Source organism: Gigantopelta aegis, chromosome 14, assembly GCF_016097555.1.
Source record: "Gigantopelta aegis isolate Gae_Host chromosome 14, Gae_host_genome, whole genome shotgun sequence".
In the NCBI taxonomy this organism is placed as follows: Eukaryota; Metazoa; Mollusca; class Gastropoda; order Neomphalida; family Peltospiridae; genus Gigantopelta; species Gigantopelta aegis.
This window is the reverse complement of record NC_054712.1, coordinates 17883313-17901960: the sequence shown is the minus strand read 5'-3', so window position 1 is coordinate 17901960 and position 18648 is coordinate 17883313. Positions and strand designations below refer to the sequence as shown.

General features: G+C 41.6%; 2 protein-coding genes across 2 annotated transcripts; both read right to left on the bottom strand.

Moving 5' to 3' along the window:
* Positions 1–6824: 6824 nt before the first annotated feature.
* Positions 6825–9203, bottom strand: LOC121389110 (cAMP and cAMP-inhibited cGMP 3',5'-cyclic phosphodiesterase 10A-like). The gene has a single exon (XM_041520724.1). The coding sequence runs from the start codon at positions 9201–9203 to the stop codon at positions 6825–6827; it is 2379 nt and encodes a 792-aa protein (XP_041376658.1).
* A 3701-nt stretch (positions 9204–12904) lies between these two features.
* On the bottom strand, positions 12905–15379 carry LOC121387961 (cAMP and cAMP-inhibited cGMP 3',5'-cyclic phosphodiesterase 10A-like). The gene has a single exon (XM_041519143.1). The coding sequence runs from the start codon at positions 15265–15267 to the stop codon at positions 12946–12948; it is 2322 nt and encodes a 773-aa protein (XP_041375077.1). The 5' UTR covers positions 15268–15379; the 3' UTR covers positions 12905–12945.
* Positions 15380–18648: the final 3269 nt, after the last annotated feature.

Genomic DNA, 18648 nt, shown 5'->3' with positions numbered 1-18648 from the left:
GAGAAATAGCCCAATGGGGCCACCGACTAATTTTTCGGATCACCTCATTTTAAAACTTTAGACATTATAAACAAACAAACAAAAAATCAAAAATAAACCGCAAATAGTATTTCGGAGAACAGCAACTGAAAAGAGCGAATTACAAAATTCATATAAATAATGGATTAGGTCGTGCCCATATACGATATTGTTTAAAAAAAAAAAAAAAAAAAAAAAAACGACTGGAAAAACCAATGAAATAGACATAAAACATGTTACATTATCTATTGCAATTTTGTTTTGTTTTTCAGGATGGTATGGCATAGCTACCAATATTATCGAAGCATTTTCTTTATTATTACCACCACGTTCCTACATTATATCTCTACAGAACATAAAATGCGCACCTCATTCCGACTGTATATCATCAAAACATTTTAAAGGGACAAAGCCTAGTTTCAGTATTCTTTCTGTACACTGTCATACCAGTATGCAAGAAGGAAATGTTTTATTTAACGACGCACTCAACGCATTTAATTACGGTTAAATGGCGTCAGATATATGGTTAAGGACCACACAGATATAGAGAGGAAACTCGCTGTCGCCACTTCATGGGCTACTCTTTTCGATTAGTAGCAAGGGATCTTTTATATGCACCATCCCACAGACAGGATAACACATACCACGGCCTTTGATATAGCAGTCGTGGTGCACTGGCTGGAGCGAGAAATAACCCAATGGGCCCACCGACAGGGATCGATCCCAGACTGACCGCGCATCAAGCGAACACTTTACCACTGGGATACGTCCCGCCCTACCTGTATACCATACACTGTCATACCAGTATGCAGTACATAGTCATACCGGTATGCCGTACACCACCATGCCGGTATGTCGTACACCACCATGCCGGTATGTCGTACACCACCATGTTGGTATGCCGTACACCACCATGTTGGTATGTCGTACACCATCATGCCGGTATGTCGTACACCACCATGTTGTTATGTCGTACACCACCATGTTGTTATGTCGTACACCACCATGTTGGTATGCCATACACCACCATGCCGGTATGTCGTACACCACCATGCCGGTATGTCGTACACCACCATGTTGGTGTGTCGTACACCATCATGCCGGTATGTCGTACACCACCATGCCGGTATGTCGTACACCACCATGTTGGTATGTCGTACACCATCATGCCGGTATGCCGTACACCACCATGCCGGTATGCCGTACACCCACCATGCCTGTATGCCGTACACCACCATGTTGGTATGTCGTACACCATCATGCCGGTATGTCGTACACCACCATGTTGGTATGTCGTACACCACCATGTTGGTATGCCGTACACCACCATGCCGGTATGTCGTACACCACCATGCCGGTATGCCGTACACCATCATGCCGGTATGCCGTACACCATCATGCCGGTATGCCGTACACCATCATGCCGGTATGCCGTACACCACCATACCGGTATGTCGTACACCATCATGCCGGCATGTCGTACATCATCATGCCGGTATGCCGTACACCACCATGCCGGTATGTCGTACACCACCATGCCGGTATGTCGTACACCACCATGCCGGTATGCCGCACACCATCATGCCGGTATGCCGTACACCACCATACTGGTATGCCGTACACCACCATGCCGGTATGCCGTACATCACCATGCCGGTTTGCCGTGCACCATCATGCCAGTATGCCGTACATCACCATGCCGGTATGTCGTACACCACAATGTCGGTATGCCGTACAAAAATAGCGATTGTGATAAATGTTATCTGTCGTGTAACTTTCCACTTTTCCATCGCTTCGCTCAGTGCCAATATCCGGTGTCGCTCCCATACATTGAGATAGGTTACTCCTACCGATTAAAAGTTTTTTTAATTTTACTGCACGACTGGAGCACATTGATTTATTAATCATCGGCTGCTGGATGTCAAACAATTGTTAATTATTTATACGAAGTATTAGAGAAAACCCGTTTCATTTTTCAATATGGGGTAAAGAATCTTTAATGTGCACTTTCACACAGACAGGACACCACATGCCACCAGTCGTGAACCCCCTCCCCCCAACAAAAACCCCCAAAACAATAAGAGAATGAGTCCACTGAAGTGGGTCGATCACATGATGCAAGTATTACCAGCGAGCGTTCTTCCGACTGAGATGGATCACCCCCCACCCCCACCCTCTATATTCTACCCATAAAGCAACACGGGATCTTTTATATCCACTTCTCATTCGAGCCAGTGCACCGCGACTGGTATATCAAAGACCGTGGTATGTGCTATCCTGTCTGTGGGATGGTGCATATAAAATATACCGTACCTTGCTACTAATGGAAAAATGTAGAGGGTTTCCTCTCTATGACTGTGTCAAAATTACCAAATGTTTGACATCCAATAGCCGATGATTAATACATCAATGTGCTCTAGTGGTGTCGTCAAACATAATAAACTTCTTTTTATATACATTTTCCGAATCCATAAGATGTTAAAGGGACATTCCTGAGTTTCATGCATTGTAAGATGTTTCCGACTAATAAAATATTTCTACAATTCAACTTACATGTTAAATGTATTTTCTTGTTTAGAATATCAGTCTTTACATTCAATGTGTTTCTGGTCGTCTTAATATTTGTAAGAAGCCCAGACTGGATTCTGTTTTCAAATAATTTCGTACGTACGAAAAAATTATATTTTAGGAAATAACATAAAATTTAACCTAGTAAAAATATAAAAACGATCAGAAACACGTTTAATATACAACCACTAATATTGTATGCAGAAAATATATTTGATATGCAATCACAATCGTTATAAAAGCTTTGTTAGTCGATAGAGGTTGCAGCAAACTCAGGATGTCCCTTTAATGTACTACAGCCTGTGATGTACCAGTCACAGTAATAAGGCAGGATTAGCGGACACTGGAGCTTCTGAAGTTCGGGCACACATTTCCAAAACAAAAATAGATAGATAATTCCCTTTAAAAAAAAAAAAAAAACTTATTTCACGGTCCCGTGTTTTAGGCAGCTTTAATCACTAAAATTAACCCCGGAAAACCGGAAACAGCTCTACTCTGAATAACCGAACCAATTACCAAGTGTTGTTTTTCTAACCTAGTCTGTGAGTGGCAGTCTTCCTACAAGCGATGCGGGAGGGATGAAACCTGTTACGGATCTCCTAGGAGAGTGGTCGTTCTCCTGAGAACGAGCACCTGCTAGTGGAGTGGATCATGGAAGCAATCACGACTTTACCTAACATCCTTTCGACTCTGCCTTGTTGAAGGATACGATTTTGACCATGGAGTACGGTTTTGTCATTCAGACCAGTCTGACGTTAGAGACTGATCTAAACAGCGAAGGTTTACTGACGAATGTCGTTTTTCGATGTCGAGTGTATAAATATAGTTGTAAACTGCATACCGCAACGGGAGAGATTTGGTGATAGCGTGGGCAGCAATCTCACGTACAAAGCAGGACCAACATGGGTAATATCATAGAACATTTACAGGATGAGTTTGATAGGTGACTGATATAACATCAACCACAGCCACATAATCTTCCACAGTTGGCACGGACACTAAAGACAGAATGGAACACCATTCCAGAATCTTCCACAGTTGGCACTGACACTACAGACAGAGTGGGACACCATTCCAGAATCTTCCACAGTTGGCACTGACACTACAGACTGAGTGGGTCACCATTCCAGAATTTTCCACAGTTAGCACTGACACTACAGACAGAGTGGGACACCATTCCAGAATTTCACCAGTTGGTACTGACACTACAGACAGTGGGACACCATTCCAGAATCTTCCACAGTTGGCACTAACACTACAGACAGAGTGGGACACCATTCCAGAATCCTCCAAAGTTGGCACTGTCTCTATAGACAGAGTGGGACACCATTTCAGAATCCTCCACAGTTCTCACTGACACTACAGACAGAGTGGGACACCATTCCAGAATTTCATCAGTTGGTACTGACACTACAGACAGTGGGACACCATTCCAGAATTTTCCAGTTAGCACTGACACTACAGACAGAGTGGGACACCATTCCAGAATTTCACCAGTTGGTACTGACACTACAGACAGTGGGACACCATTCCAGAATCTTCCACAGTTGGCACTGACACTACAGACAGAGTGGGACACCATTCCAGAATCCTCCAAAGTTGGCACTGTCTCTATAGACAGAGTGGGACACCATTTCAGAATCCTCCACAGTTCTCACTGACACTACAGACAGAGTGGGACACCATCCCCTGAATCTTCCACAGTTGGCACTGTCTACAGACAAAGTGGGACACTATTCCTGAATCCTCCACAGTTATCACTGACACTACAGACAGAGTGGGACACCATTCCAGAATCTTCCACAGTCGGTACTGTCTCTACAGACAAAGTGGGACACCATTCCAGAATCCTCCACAGTTCTCACTGACACTACATACAGAGTGGGACACCATTCCAGAAGCTTCCACAGTTGGCACTGACACTACAAACAGAGTGGGACACCATTCCAGAATCATTCACAGTTGGCACTGACACTACAGACTGAGTGGGACATCATTTCAGAAACTTTCACAGTTGGCACTGGCACTACAGACAGAGTGGGTCATCATTCCAGAAACCTCCACAGTTGGTACTGACACTACAAACAGAGTGGGACACCGTTCCAGAAACTTTCACAGTTGGCACTGACACTACAGACTGAGTGGGACATCATTCCAGAAACCCCCACAGTTGGTACTGACACTACAGACTGAGTGGGTCATCATTCCAGAAACCTCCACAGTTGGTACTGACACTACAAACAGAGTGGGACACCGTTCCAGAAACTTTCACAGTTGGCACTGATATTACAGACTGAGTGGGACATCATTCCAGAAACCCCCACAGTTGGTACTGACACTACAGACAAAGTGGGACACCATTCCAGAATCATTCACAGTTGGCACTGACACTACAGACTGGGTGAGACATCATTCCAGAAACTTTCACAGTTGGCACTGACACTACAGACAGAGCGGGTCATCATTCCAGAAACCTCCACAGGTGGTACTGACACTACAAACAAAGTGGGACACCATTCCAGAATCATTCACAGTTGGCACTGACACTACAGACTGAGTGGGACATCATTCCAGAAACTTTCACAGTTGGCATTGACACTACATACAGAGTGGGTCATCATTCCAGAAACCTCCACAGTTGGTACTGACACTACAGACAGAGTGGGTAACCATTTCAGAATCTTCCACAGTTGGCACTGACACTACAGACTGAGTGGGACATCATTCCAGAAACTTTCACAGTTGGCACTGACACTACAGACTGACACTACAGACAGAGTGGGTCACCATTTCAGAATCTTTCACAGTTCGTACTGACACTACAGACACGTACGCGTATTAACAATTTCAAGACATTTGACTGGCTGCTCCTAGGTGATGACCAGGTCACCACTGCCATACATCCAATGAAAAACTACACATGGAAATCGATTACATTGTGACGTATAGTTAACCTGACAATCATGGGTCATGGGTCTGTGACGCGTAAATTAGCTACAAATGCAACGGCTGTAAATAACTTTTAGTCAAAAAAGATGTTAACATTTGCTTAAAACCTGGTTTTTGAGGATATGTAAGAAATAGAATAAACATTCGTGTCCGTTAGATACCATTTATCTCACAACTCGTTAAAAAATATATCAAACTCGCTTTGGCTTGTTAGATACATTTTAAAACAACTCTTTGTGAGATAAATGGTATTTAACGGCCACTCATGTATTATTCTCTATTTAAAACACCACAAATTACATCAACAATGAAATATGAACATTTAATAGAAGAGTCAGGCGACTGCCTAAATTAACACTATTATTTTCTTAAAATACAAAGGATCGTGAGATGTTCATTGTTCAGTACAAGACTGTGTAATATCATTAGGCCTATATACGTAGCATTTATAAATATGACAAATACACACCTCTTATATATCATATCAAAACACGGCTCAACTTTCAACAGGTTTAATATAAAAATACATTGCAGTGAGTTTACTAATTGCAGCCGGGACGTTGTTGGTGTAGGGCCAGATCTATGCTCTTTTTTTCATTCTTTTTTCTTTCTTTCTTTGGGGAGGAGGGGGGGGGGGGGGCTAAGGGGCAAAGGACGCATGAACTAACTTGTTAAAGCAAACTAATTATTGTTTTTAAAAACCCCCACAAACATTAGGCACTTGAATATATGTTGTGGGTAGTGTCCCTTGGTCCTCTCCCCCTTGGATCCACCCCTGAAGACAAGACCTGAACGCATTCAATCGCCACATCCAGTGTAGAAGTCTTAAATCAAATAAAAAATCGTTTCCCCTATTTTTGCCAAATTTTAAGTAAATTATACCCGTTTTGAGTTGTTGTGCTTAATTTAATTTGAAGAGTATATTATAAGAGTTACGTAAAAATCTGCCGTAAAACATGCTATCGTAATAATCAGATGCGGATCGGGGGGGGGGGGGGGGGGCTGGGGTCCGGGGCCCGCCCCCCCCCCCCCTCCTCTACATTTTGCGACAGTTATGATTTTATTATGTATTAATTTTCTTCTTTTTTTACGATCCCCCTCCAAACCTTCCCCAAAGTTCCCTTGGCATTCCGCCTCATGTCATTGGGGGGCCCCTAAATAGATTTTCTGGATCCGCCACTGATAACAATAGGCCTAATAACACACAAGATATCCGATCTTTAAAAGCACCAAGTTTGTCTATAAATACATTTAATGGAATGACAAACGGAACTCATTAAAACCAATCATCACATTGCGACTCCTGTATGTCCGTGTTGTCTTTCATATTCATCCCTTTCGTCCACAACCTTTTGCCAGTTTTCCAAATTTGCCTCTACACCGTGCAATAAAGGTTTACAACCCGGAAGAATCTGTACAAGTATGGAAACGACGGGCAGACATATGGTACGGATAAAATGTGCTTGCTGTTTGGGAATGTTATACCTCATCGCCCTGTCCATCACTTCAGTGGGTTGCAAGCCATGGCTCTTTTCCGCATCACCTTGCTCGTAGAATTCATGATAGAGATCCAGCACCATCTTCATCTGCGTGTGCCACGGCTTAGCGATCCCACACAGATCAGCTGCAGTCATCATGAGCGCCTTGAAGAGTCTTCTACTGTGATCGTTCCGGATGTTGAAGGTTTTGTTTTCGAGCATTTGCGCTAGTTCATTTTGATTAGTCTGGAAAAAACAAGGATCTGTTGCAATGATGGCGTCCTCAATCATGCTTAACATCTCTGTGTACTGACTGGAGTTGAGAAAAGAGAATATATCATGATCTTTTAACTCCAGCACTGTGACCGTGTGTTTGTAGTGGTGATGTTCCATTATAGATGTGCCGTACAGATCGGCAAAGGGCAGTTTAAATTCTTGGTAGAACATGTTGTTGTAGCCACGATGGTCTATATCGTGACACAAACCACCGATAATCATAGCCATAGCTTCCTTGCTTTTCCAAAATTTTGAATTCGTCTTCATCATACAGTACAATGAATGCGCTACCTGAAATCCATGTATCCAGTTGTGAAACGACAACTTTCTGTAATTTTTTCTTACTGTCATAACAAATTTGCTCAGTTTCGTGAAATCGAATACGTCTTTGCCGAACAAATCCTGAATCATATAAATGAACAACTGTGGTAACTGTTCCTCAAATTCACATGCATGGAAGTCATAGAGAAAAAATGAGTATGGAATCATTTCGGGCGGCGTGTCAGGAGTGAGCGACTGCCATTCATCTTTTGGAGCGACAATATAATTTTCCATTACTTCCATTGTAATTTTGTGCTGTATTTTAAACAAATTATGTTTCTTGAATACCTTGGACATATGCAGGGCCATGGCACAGTAAGAAGCATAGCTCTTAAAGATACTTTCATCTGCATTCGTAAAATGATCGTTAGAGAGACTGTTAATCATTTGGATTACTCCAATTACACCAAATTTGCTATGAATCGGCATACATAGAATGTTCTTTGTGTAATAACCGGGTAATTCGTCCACTTCGGCGTTAAAACGGTCATCTTCATAAACATTGGAAATATTGACTGTTTCACCAGTTGTGTACACATATCCGGCAATTCCTTCGCTGCATGAAAACGGAAAATCTTTTTTAGTAGAAAACATAGGTTTTCCATCATCCGTCACACTATTGCAAAAACAATCGGCATAAAGCTTGCGGTTTTCCTCGCTGACCAAAAACATGGCAAATCGATCTGCATTCACCAAGTCTTTGCTGAAAAACAAGATTCTCTCAACAAGGTTATCGACACAGCCGATGCTGAATTGACCGTCGTGTGTGACATCCCAGAGAAAATCATTAAGTCTTGATTGGAGCTCAAGCACTCTGCCAATATGTGCTTGATGCAGAAAACAAACCATCCATCCAAGTAACCAATTAGAAATCAATTTATCGTGCTTAGTAAATGGCATATCTGCTTTGCTTTTGCATAGTTCTATAACTCCATGCAAGTCCCCAGAGGGAAAGACTATAGGGATTGAGAGAACACTGTGGACATCTCTCTCTGGATGTCCAACACCCTTTGGATACCTGTCATCTTGCGGTAGGTTTTCTACCATTAACGTTTCACCTAAGAAGGCGGCTGCAGCGGACACTGTTGTTCCTTTCCTTATAACACCAAGGTGATTTTTGGTATCTTCGACATTATATTCATATAAATATCTGTTATTGTTGCGTGGAAGATACAACGAAAACCAGTCCACTTGTAAGGCATTTGCCAACATGTCTGAAGTGTTAGAAAGAAGCGTGCGTAAATCGAGTGTTTTGCATTCTTGTACATGGTCCTGGTTTAGCACGTTGGTAGCCGAATGTCGATAACGCTTCTGGGGATTAGACCCACTGTCCCATCTGCCGAGTGCATATTCCTTTATGTTTGATCGCGCCTCCTGAATCTTTAGCAGATACTCGATTTTTTTCTTATCTAAATTAAGAATTATTTCATCAAGAATTCTGGGATGCCTGTGAAGATATGTGGTCACCGTCGAAATCTCGGGCACAAGTGATGTTATCGGTTCGTGGGTCCCGACTGTTGGTATCCACCATATTTTGGGTTCTTTCTCTGGAAAGCGTCTTCTTCTTGACTGTTGTTGATGAGCACCTGACATTTCTAATTAGAGAGTCGTTTCCATAAAGCTAATAATGACGTCGTATCATTATCGCGTCATGGTCATTGTTGACGTCAAAAGTCCTGAAGATGTTCTTTTCGGAATTTTTTTTTTTTTTATCGCGAGCTTTCGCGGCTGTCGTTTTCTTGGTCTATGCAACAGTAATTTAATATACAAACGTTTTCCAAAATGGCTGACCAAAACAACACAAATGCTTGACTTTGTATTATTCTTAAATAGTCCTCTGGCAGTACAAATAAGGTCTTGAAATGATTAGGCCTAGTACCTTTCAAAACCAAACGTACATCCTTTTAAAACTTAATGCACGAAAATTACAAGTTTAATTCATAGCTTGTTTTCATTAAACGGTTACTAAGGTAACAAAAGTGAAAATGTTATCAACGAAACACTTAGAAATAGTTCTACTTGCCGATATAGTGACTTTTTAAAATTATTATTCCAGTAATGATATACACATTTTAATTTTTTCAGAGCACAATTGTTTCAGAGTGTGTATGCTCACATTTTTAAGAGTTTTATTTGAAAAGCCAAAATCGAAATCTTTGGCAGCCATTTTTGTTTGACGCGAGTCAACTTTCAACGACGTTAGCTAACGTTCGGCAAACTTTCCGATACTTTTTTAACGATGTATTGTCAAAGGTTTCCGAGATCTAGTGACACTATATCCGTCAAGGTCTAGACCCGAGAAACCTAGACCCCTATATTGAAACATTTGCTTCATTTTAAGCATAGGTCCTGTTTGAAATTTGAATAACCATCAATATCATTAAAGTAAAGAAGGTCCATCAATTCAGCCAACTTAGGCTACTAGTCTCCCCATCTTTCAATCTTCAGACATCGTGTCCTAATGCAAGCCAGAATAAGCCCGTGTGTTGTTTTACTGTCAACGTATATTGTGAAATGATACGAAAGCTACGTTAACACATTCTTAAACGACCTAGTTTGGTTGTTCAACAATTACGTAACGTAAAAGTGGGCATCTTTTATATGCCTCGCATACCCTCACCCCCCCCCCCCCTCATGTAACATTTTGTAACGCTTAGGCCACTCCCTATTTAAAATTATATCACGCAGGTCAGTACCCCTCGCTACTAATGGAAAACAAAATGTAGCGGCTTTCCTCTCTGAGACTATGGGTCAGAATTAACAAATGTTTGACATCACATAGCCATTATTAATAAATCAATGTAATCTAGTGGTGTATTTTAACTTTAAAAACTAAACTGAGACATTTGTTTTAAAAATGTTGCGTGATATTCCGTAACGCATCTCATAATACTCTTGAAGACCGAATTATGGGTAATAACTATGATATTAAACTCGCTACCATTTCGTATCATGTTTATGTCACTTGCAAATTATTTTCACTGTCACTCGCTAATGCTCGTGACAATTGAAAATTATTTCTCTCAGGACATAAAATGATACGATATGGAAACTGGATTAATATCCTATAATTATTTGGATATCAAAAGAAAAATCACTAAATATTCATGCTCATTTTGCATCTATGAGACTGCCCCTTTAGTGACCGTATCTAAAGGATTTCAAAGAATGTCGTGTCACGGGAAGAATTCAGTCCCAAATCCAACAGCTGGCAATAAAGGCGAATAGAAGCGGATACCATTGAACCCACCCTCATAAATATCCAAATGTCTCTTTTTTTTCATTTGGTTTTGGGGGGTAGGGGGTATTTGGTTGTTTTTTAAGTTTCATTGATTTGCCCTTTTCACGAGTTGGTCCTTATGCACTTTTTCCCTTACTCCCCCTAAATATTCCCTGAACAATGTCAGAATTTGGACCCGTGGTGGCCTGGGAAGAATAAGGCGCGTTGTCTATTCTAAATGGGGGACGGGACGTAACCCAGTGATAAGCGTTCGCTTGATGTGCTATCGATTTGGGATCGATCCCCGTTGGTGGGCCCATTGGGTTATTTCTCGTTCCAGCCAGTGCACCACGACTGGTATATCAAAGGCCGTGATAAGTGCTATTCTGCCTGTGGGAAGGTGCATATAAAAGATCCGTTGCTAATAATGGAAAAATGTAGTGGGTTTCCTCTCTAAGACTAAATGACAGAATTACCAAATGTTTGACATCCAATAGTTGATGATTAATAAATCAATGTGCTTTAGAGGTGTCGTTAAACAAAACAAACTTCTTCTGTTTTTTATAGGGAGCATATACCATATCATTGTTATACAGTTAAGCCTGTTAAAAAAGGCACTTTACATAATTATGCTAAATGGTCAAATGATATTAAAAGTAATTTCGAGATTTCAGCTTTATATCATAAATTATTTGTGATCCAAACTTGAGCCTTTCAAATCTGTATTTAGTTTAGTGGGGCGGGACTTAGCTCAGTCGGTTGAGTGCTCAATTGAGGTGCCTACGTCGTAGGATCGAACCACCTCAATGGATCCATTCACCTGATTGGGTTTTTTCTCGTTCCAACCAGTGCACCATAACTGGACAAAGGCCGTGGTATGTGCTTTCCTGTCTGTGGGAAAGTGCATATAAAAGATCCCTTGCTGCATTAGAAAAAAATGTAGCGGGTTTCCTATGATGACTACGAGTCATAATTACCAAATGTTTGACATAAATAGCCGATGATTAATTAATCAATGTGCTCTAGTGGTGTCGTTAAACAAAACAAACAATTAATCATTTTAAAACTGCTTTGAGAAAACGAGTTGGGATATATATTCACGAATTAAACAGACCATCCTGTTAGCTGCTATAGTAACCAATAATATAACATTTTTCAACTCCTAAAATGAGACGTGTGCATGTTCTTGTTTACAGTTTCATTGTTTGTATATTGAACAGGAAATGTTTTATTTAACGACGCGCTCAACACATTTTATTTACGGTTATATGGCGTCAGACATGTGGTTAAGGACCACACAGATATTGAAGGAGGAAACCCGCTGTCGCCATTTCATGGGCTACTCTTTTGGATTGGCAGCAAGGATCTTTTATATGCACCATCCCATAGACAGGATAGCACATACCACGGTCTTTGATGTACCAGTCGTGCACTGGCTGGACCGAGAAATAGCCCAATGGGCCCACCGACGGGGATCGATCCCAGACCGACCGCGCATCAAGCGAACGTTTTACCACTGGGCTACGTCCCGCCCCCGACATATTGTTAAGGACCACACAGATATGAGAGGAAACCCGATGTCGCTACTTCATGGGCGATTAGCCCAATGGACTCACCGACGGGAATCGATCCTAGATCGATCGCGCATCAGGCGAGCGCTGTACCACTGAGCTGCGCCCCGCCCCGTATTTTATACGGAGGCAGCTGGTTTGGTCGAGAGAAAGAAAAGAAACCTGTTGACGAAGCACAGGCTAATCCTTCCAAAAAGCTGCAATAGATCGATCCTATATATGTGCACTTCCCATAAACAGGACCGTACATAGCTTTGATGTACCAGCAGCTATCTATCTCTCTCTCTCTCTCTCTCTCTCTCTCTCTCTCTCTCTCTCTCTCTCTCTCTCTCTCTCTCTCTCTCTCTCTCTCTCTCTCTCTCTCTGTGTGTGTGTGTGTGCGTGTGCGCGCGTATGTGTGTGTGTGTGTGTGTGTGTGTGTGCGCGCGACCGACTCTGTGTGTATACATGGGTGTTTGGGGGTGGGGAATTTGGGGCATTTTCTTTTACTAATAACGAAAATAACATATTGTTTTATTTATTTACACTATGTTGTTATTTAAATTCATTCTCGTTTCCTATTCTTGTTTCGTCTCTCTTCCCTCGCCTTTTCAGCCAGAATTTTTGTCCATTTCTTCAAATTTGACTGTAGTTGTTTTAATAAAGGCTTGCAACCAGGAAGAACACGAGTTACCGTGACGTATATTGGCATACATACGAACGTTATAAAATCAAACTGCTGTTTTGGAATATCATCTTTCATATCCCGGTCCATCCTCTCATTAGGACTGAAGCCGTGTGTCTTCTCCAGATCCCCCTGCGCGTAGAACTCCTTATAGAGGCGTTTTAAAGACGCTTGTACTCCGAGCCAAGTTTTAGCGACTGAACACACATCCGCCACTGGCATCATGAGAGCTTTCACCAACTTCTTATTGTGTTCATCGCCGATATTAAACGGTTTCTTTTTCATCAGCTTTGTTAGTTCTTTGTTCACGCCGAACACAAGAGAAAGGTCAGTGGCGATAATGGCTTCACGAATCATCAGAAGCATATCGTTGTATTCGTCCGTGTACAGAAAGGAGAATATGTCATGACTCTTCAACTGCAGAATTGTGACCGTGTGTTTATAGTGGTGTTGCTCCATCACAGATGTTCCGTACAGGTCCGCCATGTGCGATTTGGTTTGCTCATAGAAGACGTTGTTATAGCCGCGGTGGTCTAGATCGTGGCACACGCTAGCGATAATGAGCGCCATTGTTTCATTAGCGTTGAATATACCCGGATTCTTTTTGATCATGCAGTACACCGCCTGGGCTACCTGAAAGCCATGCAGCCAGTTATGATACGGCACCGATCTGTAATTTTTTCTTACAGTCATAATGAACCTGGACAGTTTGGTAAAATCAAAGGTATCCTTTCCAAACAGATCTTGTATCATGTATATGAAGAACTGGGGTAAATCTTTCTCGTGGTGGTATGGATCGAAGGTAAAGTGAAAAAACGAATGTGGAATTATTTCAGGTGGTGTATTGGGACTCAGCGTCTGAATTTCATCTTGTGAAGCGACAATATAAAGTTCTATTAAATCCATGGTAACTTTATATTGTATCCGAGATGCATTCAGCTCGTTGTATATCTTCGTAATGTGGAGGGCCAAAGCACAATACACTGCGTACGTCTTGAAAGCACGTTCGTCTGCAAGCGTGAAATGATCGTTCACGAGACTGTTTATCATTTCAATGACTCCAACCACGCCACATTTGGTAACAATCGGCATGCATAAAATGTTCTTTGTGTGATAGCCAGTTGTTTCGTCAAACTGCGAGTTAAAACGCTTATCATTATAAGCATCGGCAATATTGACCGTCTCAGCAGTTTTGTACACATAACCGGCAATACCTTGTTCGCACGAGAAGGGTAATTTCTTTTTAACAGTAAACTCTTGTTCTCCTTCCTTCGACAAACCATCAAAAAAACAATCTACGTACAATTGGTGGTTTTCCTCATTAATTAAAAACACTGCACTCCTGTCAGCGTGCACTAGGTCTTTGCTGAATAACAATATTTTTTTAACAAGGCTATCGATGCTGACTTCGGTTTCTAGATCTCTGGTAGTTTCCAAAAGAAAATCATTCAGTTCAGACTGGAGATCGAGAATTCTGTTTATTGTTATTTGGTGCAAAGTGGAAATCATCCATCCCAGCAACAAACTGGCAAACTGTAGATCGTCTTCATTAAATGATTCGCCCGATCCACCCTTGCACAGTTCTATTACACCAATGAGATCTCCCGAGGGAAATAAAAGAGGAATTGATAGAACTATACGGACGTCTCTGTCTGGGTGTCCAACACCCTTCGGAAATCTAGCATCTTTCGGCAGGTTTTCTACCATTAACGTTTCACAGAGGAACGCGGTTTCAGCAGACACTGTCGTTCCTTTTCCGATAAGACTGTGTTGCTTTATACTGCCATCCTCTGAATACTCCAATAAATCTTTATTTTGGTGACCTGGTACGTACAGTGAAAACCAGTCGACACGTAACGCACTTGCCAGAATGGTTGTGGCTTCGAACAAAATCGGTTTTATATCTGCTACTTTGATGCCTGTTAAGAGTGTTTCACTTGTTTTTCTCACAGATACTTGCCGGGTTTTTACGGAAGACTGGAAGGTATGCGTCTTGGAAACATAACTCTCGCTCAGCCTTGACGGCGTAGAATCATCAGCATTCAGATTTAGTTCCTGATATCGGTTCCTTTGCATTTGTAACAAAAACTGGATTTTCTTCTTACTTAAACTATGAATGATTTCATCAAGAAAGTTAGGATTCTTTTTAAAATAGTTAATCAACGCCGAACGCTCCGAATCCAACGTCTGTGGCTCTACCATGATTGAAGTCTCGGAATAATGGCGCTTGAATGAAGGTTTACTTGTGATGTAGTACCCTGTAGGGTGCCAACCTTGTAGTAGACTATTATAGATACTTCCATGGTCTGCACAATATGACGTCACGTCATTGTTGATGTCAGAGGACTGAACAGAGGACATTGATCCACTTATACTTCAAAACACACAAAAAGGTATAAAATCAAATGCTAACAGTTTAAAGACAACTATTAACAATAATTACAACAAATATCTAACAACCAAACATAATGAATCGGGAAAACTTTAACTATACAAACACATTACGGACAGGTGTGTAATTGCGGATAACTTAACATATATTAACACATAACAGGTGTAAAAGTGGGAATACCCTGTACATTAGCCTGTCGCTTCATAACAGGTGTAAAAGCGGGAATACCCTGTACATTAGCATGTCACCTCATAACAGGTGTAAAAGCGAGAATACCTTGTATATTAGCCTGTCATCCCATAACAGGTGTAAAAGTGGGAATACCTTGTACATTAGCCTGTCGCCCCATAACAGGTGTAAAAGCGGGAATACCTTGTACATTAGCCTGTCGCCTCATAACAGGTGTAAAAGCGGGAATACCTTGTATATTAGCCTGTCGCCTCATAACAGGTGTAAAAGTGGGAATACCTTGTACATTAGCCTGTCATCCCATAACAGGTGTAAAAGCGGGAATACCTTGTACAGTAGCCTGTCGCTTCATAACAGGCGTAAAAGTGGGAATACCTTGTATATTAGCCTGTCATCCCATAACAGGTGTAAAAGTGGGAATACCTTGTATATTAGCCTGTCATCCCATAACAGGTGTAAAAGCGGGAATACCCTATACATTAGCCTGTCGTCCCATAACAGGTGTAAAAGCGGGAATACCTTGTACATTAGCCTGTGCCCCATAACAGGTGTAAAAGCGGGAATACCTTGTACATTAGCCTGTCGCCTCATAATAGGTGTAAAAGCGGGGATACCTTGTATATTAGCCTGTCGCTTCATAACAGGTGTAAAAGCGGGAATACCTTGTATATTAGCCTGTCGCTTCATAACAGGTGTAAAAGCGGGAATACCCTGTACATTAGCCTGTCGCCTCATAACAGGTGTAAAAGCGGGGATACCTTGTATATTAGCCTGTCGCTTCATAACAGATGTAAAAGCGAGGATACCTTGTATACCTGTGTTCATATTAGCCTGTCGCCTGTCATAACAGGTAAAAGCGGGAATAATATTAGCCTGTCGCCTCATAACAGGTGTAAAAGCGGGAATACCCTGTACATTAGCCTGTCGCCTCATAACAGGTGTAAAAGCGGGGATACCTTGTATATTAGCCTGTCGCTTCATAACAGGTGTAAAAGCGGGGATACCTTGTATATTAGCCTGTCGCTTCATAACAGGTGTAAAAGCGGGGATACCTTGTATATTAGCCTGTCGCCTCATAACAGGTGTAAAAGCGGGGATACCTTGTACATTAGCCTGTCGCTTCATAACAGGTGTAAAAGCGGGAATACCTTGTATATTAGCCTGTCGCTTCATAACAGGTGTAAAAGCGGGAATACCCTGTACATTAGCCTGTCGCCTCATAACAGGTGTAAAAGCGGGGATACCTTGTATATTAGCCTGTCGCTTCATAACAGGCGTAAAAGTGGGAATACCTTGTATATTAGCCTGTCATCCCATAACAGGTGTAAAAGCGGGAATACCTTGTACATTTGCCTGTCATCCCATAACAGGTGTAAAAGCGGGAATACCCTGTACATTAGCCTGTCATCTCATAACAGGTGTAAAAGCGGGAATACCTTGTACATTAGCCTGTCGCTTCATAACAGGCGTAAAAGTGGGAATACCTTGTATATTAGCCTGTCATCCCATAACAGGTGTAAAAGCGGGAATACCTTGTACATTAGCCTGTCATCCCATAACAGGTGTAAAAGCGGGGATACCTTGTACATTAGCCTGTCGCTTCATAACAGGCGTAAAAGTGGGAATACCTTGTATATTAGCCTGTCATCCCATAACAGGTGTAAAAGCGGGAATACCGTGTACATTAGCCTGTCGCCCCATAACAGGTGTAAAAGCGGGAATACCTTGTACATTAGCCTGTCGCCCCATAACAGGTGTAAAAGCGGGAATACCTTGTACATTAGCCTGTCGCCCCATAACAGGTGTAAAAGTGGGGATACCTTGTACATTAGCCTGTCATCCCATAACAGGTGTAAAAGCGGGGATACCCTGTACATTAGCCTGTCGCTTCATATCAGGTGTAAAAGTGGGAATACCTTGTACATTAGCCTGTCGCCCCATAACAGATGTAAAAGCGGGAATACCTTGTACATTAGCCTGTCGCCCCATAACAGGTGAAAAGCGGTAATACCGTCCACTGAGATGATTCGATCCTACGACGCGAACACTCTACCGACTGAATGAGATCGAGCCCCAACTGACATTGAATAGAAGCCATTCAATAATTAGGCACAATTGCCATCCGCAAATTTTAGTTTGGTATAAAATGATAAAAATTACTATATATATATATATATATATATATATATATATATATATATATATATATATATATATATATATATATATATATATTTGGGGGTTTTTTGGGGTTTTTTTTGTTGTTTTTGTTTTTTTGTTATGTCATTAACTATCTTAATCAGATTCGTCAAAGATCCAAAACATTATTAAAGTAATGAAATAATGATACGAAATTTAAATGGCGTGCCACTCTGTGTTCAAATATAAGGTCCTTAAATTTCACTGTCTCTAAAAAAATAAAATATAATTTATATTTTCTAAAGTAAAAGTCCCATATATAGTCAAAGATTCCCGCTCTAATACAACAATCCTATGTTTGACGTTAAATACCGTTATATCGATCATTTTCGAGCTCCCTGATAACAAAATGTTCACATATTAATAATTAATACACAAACTACAGGAAGAAACCCGACAACACACCCTTTTAATAATGTTCCGGTTAAATACGTAGTTGCTGACTGGTTTCTTCCCGCAGTGTAGGGCCGAGACGTAGCCCAGTGGTACAGCGCTCGCTCGATGCGCGGTCTGTGTGGGATCGATCCCCATCGGTGGGCCCATCTACGTATGAAAGGCACGTGGGGTCACAATAAAAAGTCAACAGCACGTATGACCATCATCTGCAGCAACACAAGCCATGCAACGTCTTCTCATCGACCCGATAAGTCTGCGAATAGTGTTCTGGAGAATAGCATTCCACTCCTGCTGTAGTACGTTTTCCACTGGACGATGTGCGATGCGTTGACCAAAGTAATTCCAAAAACTCTATTAGCGATAAATCAGGGGACAGTGCTGGCCATTTAAGCAAAGGGACATTATTG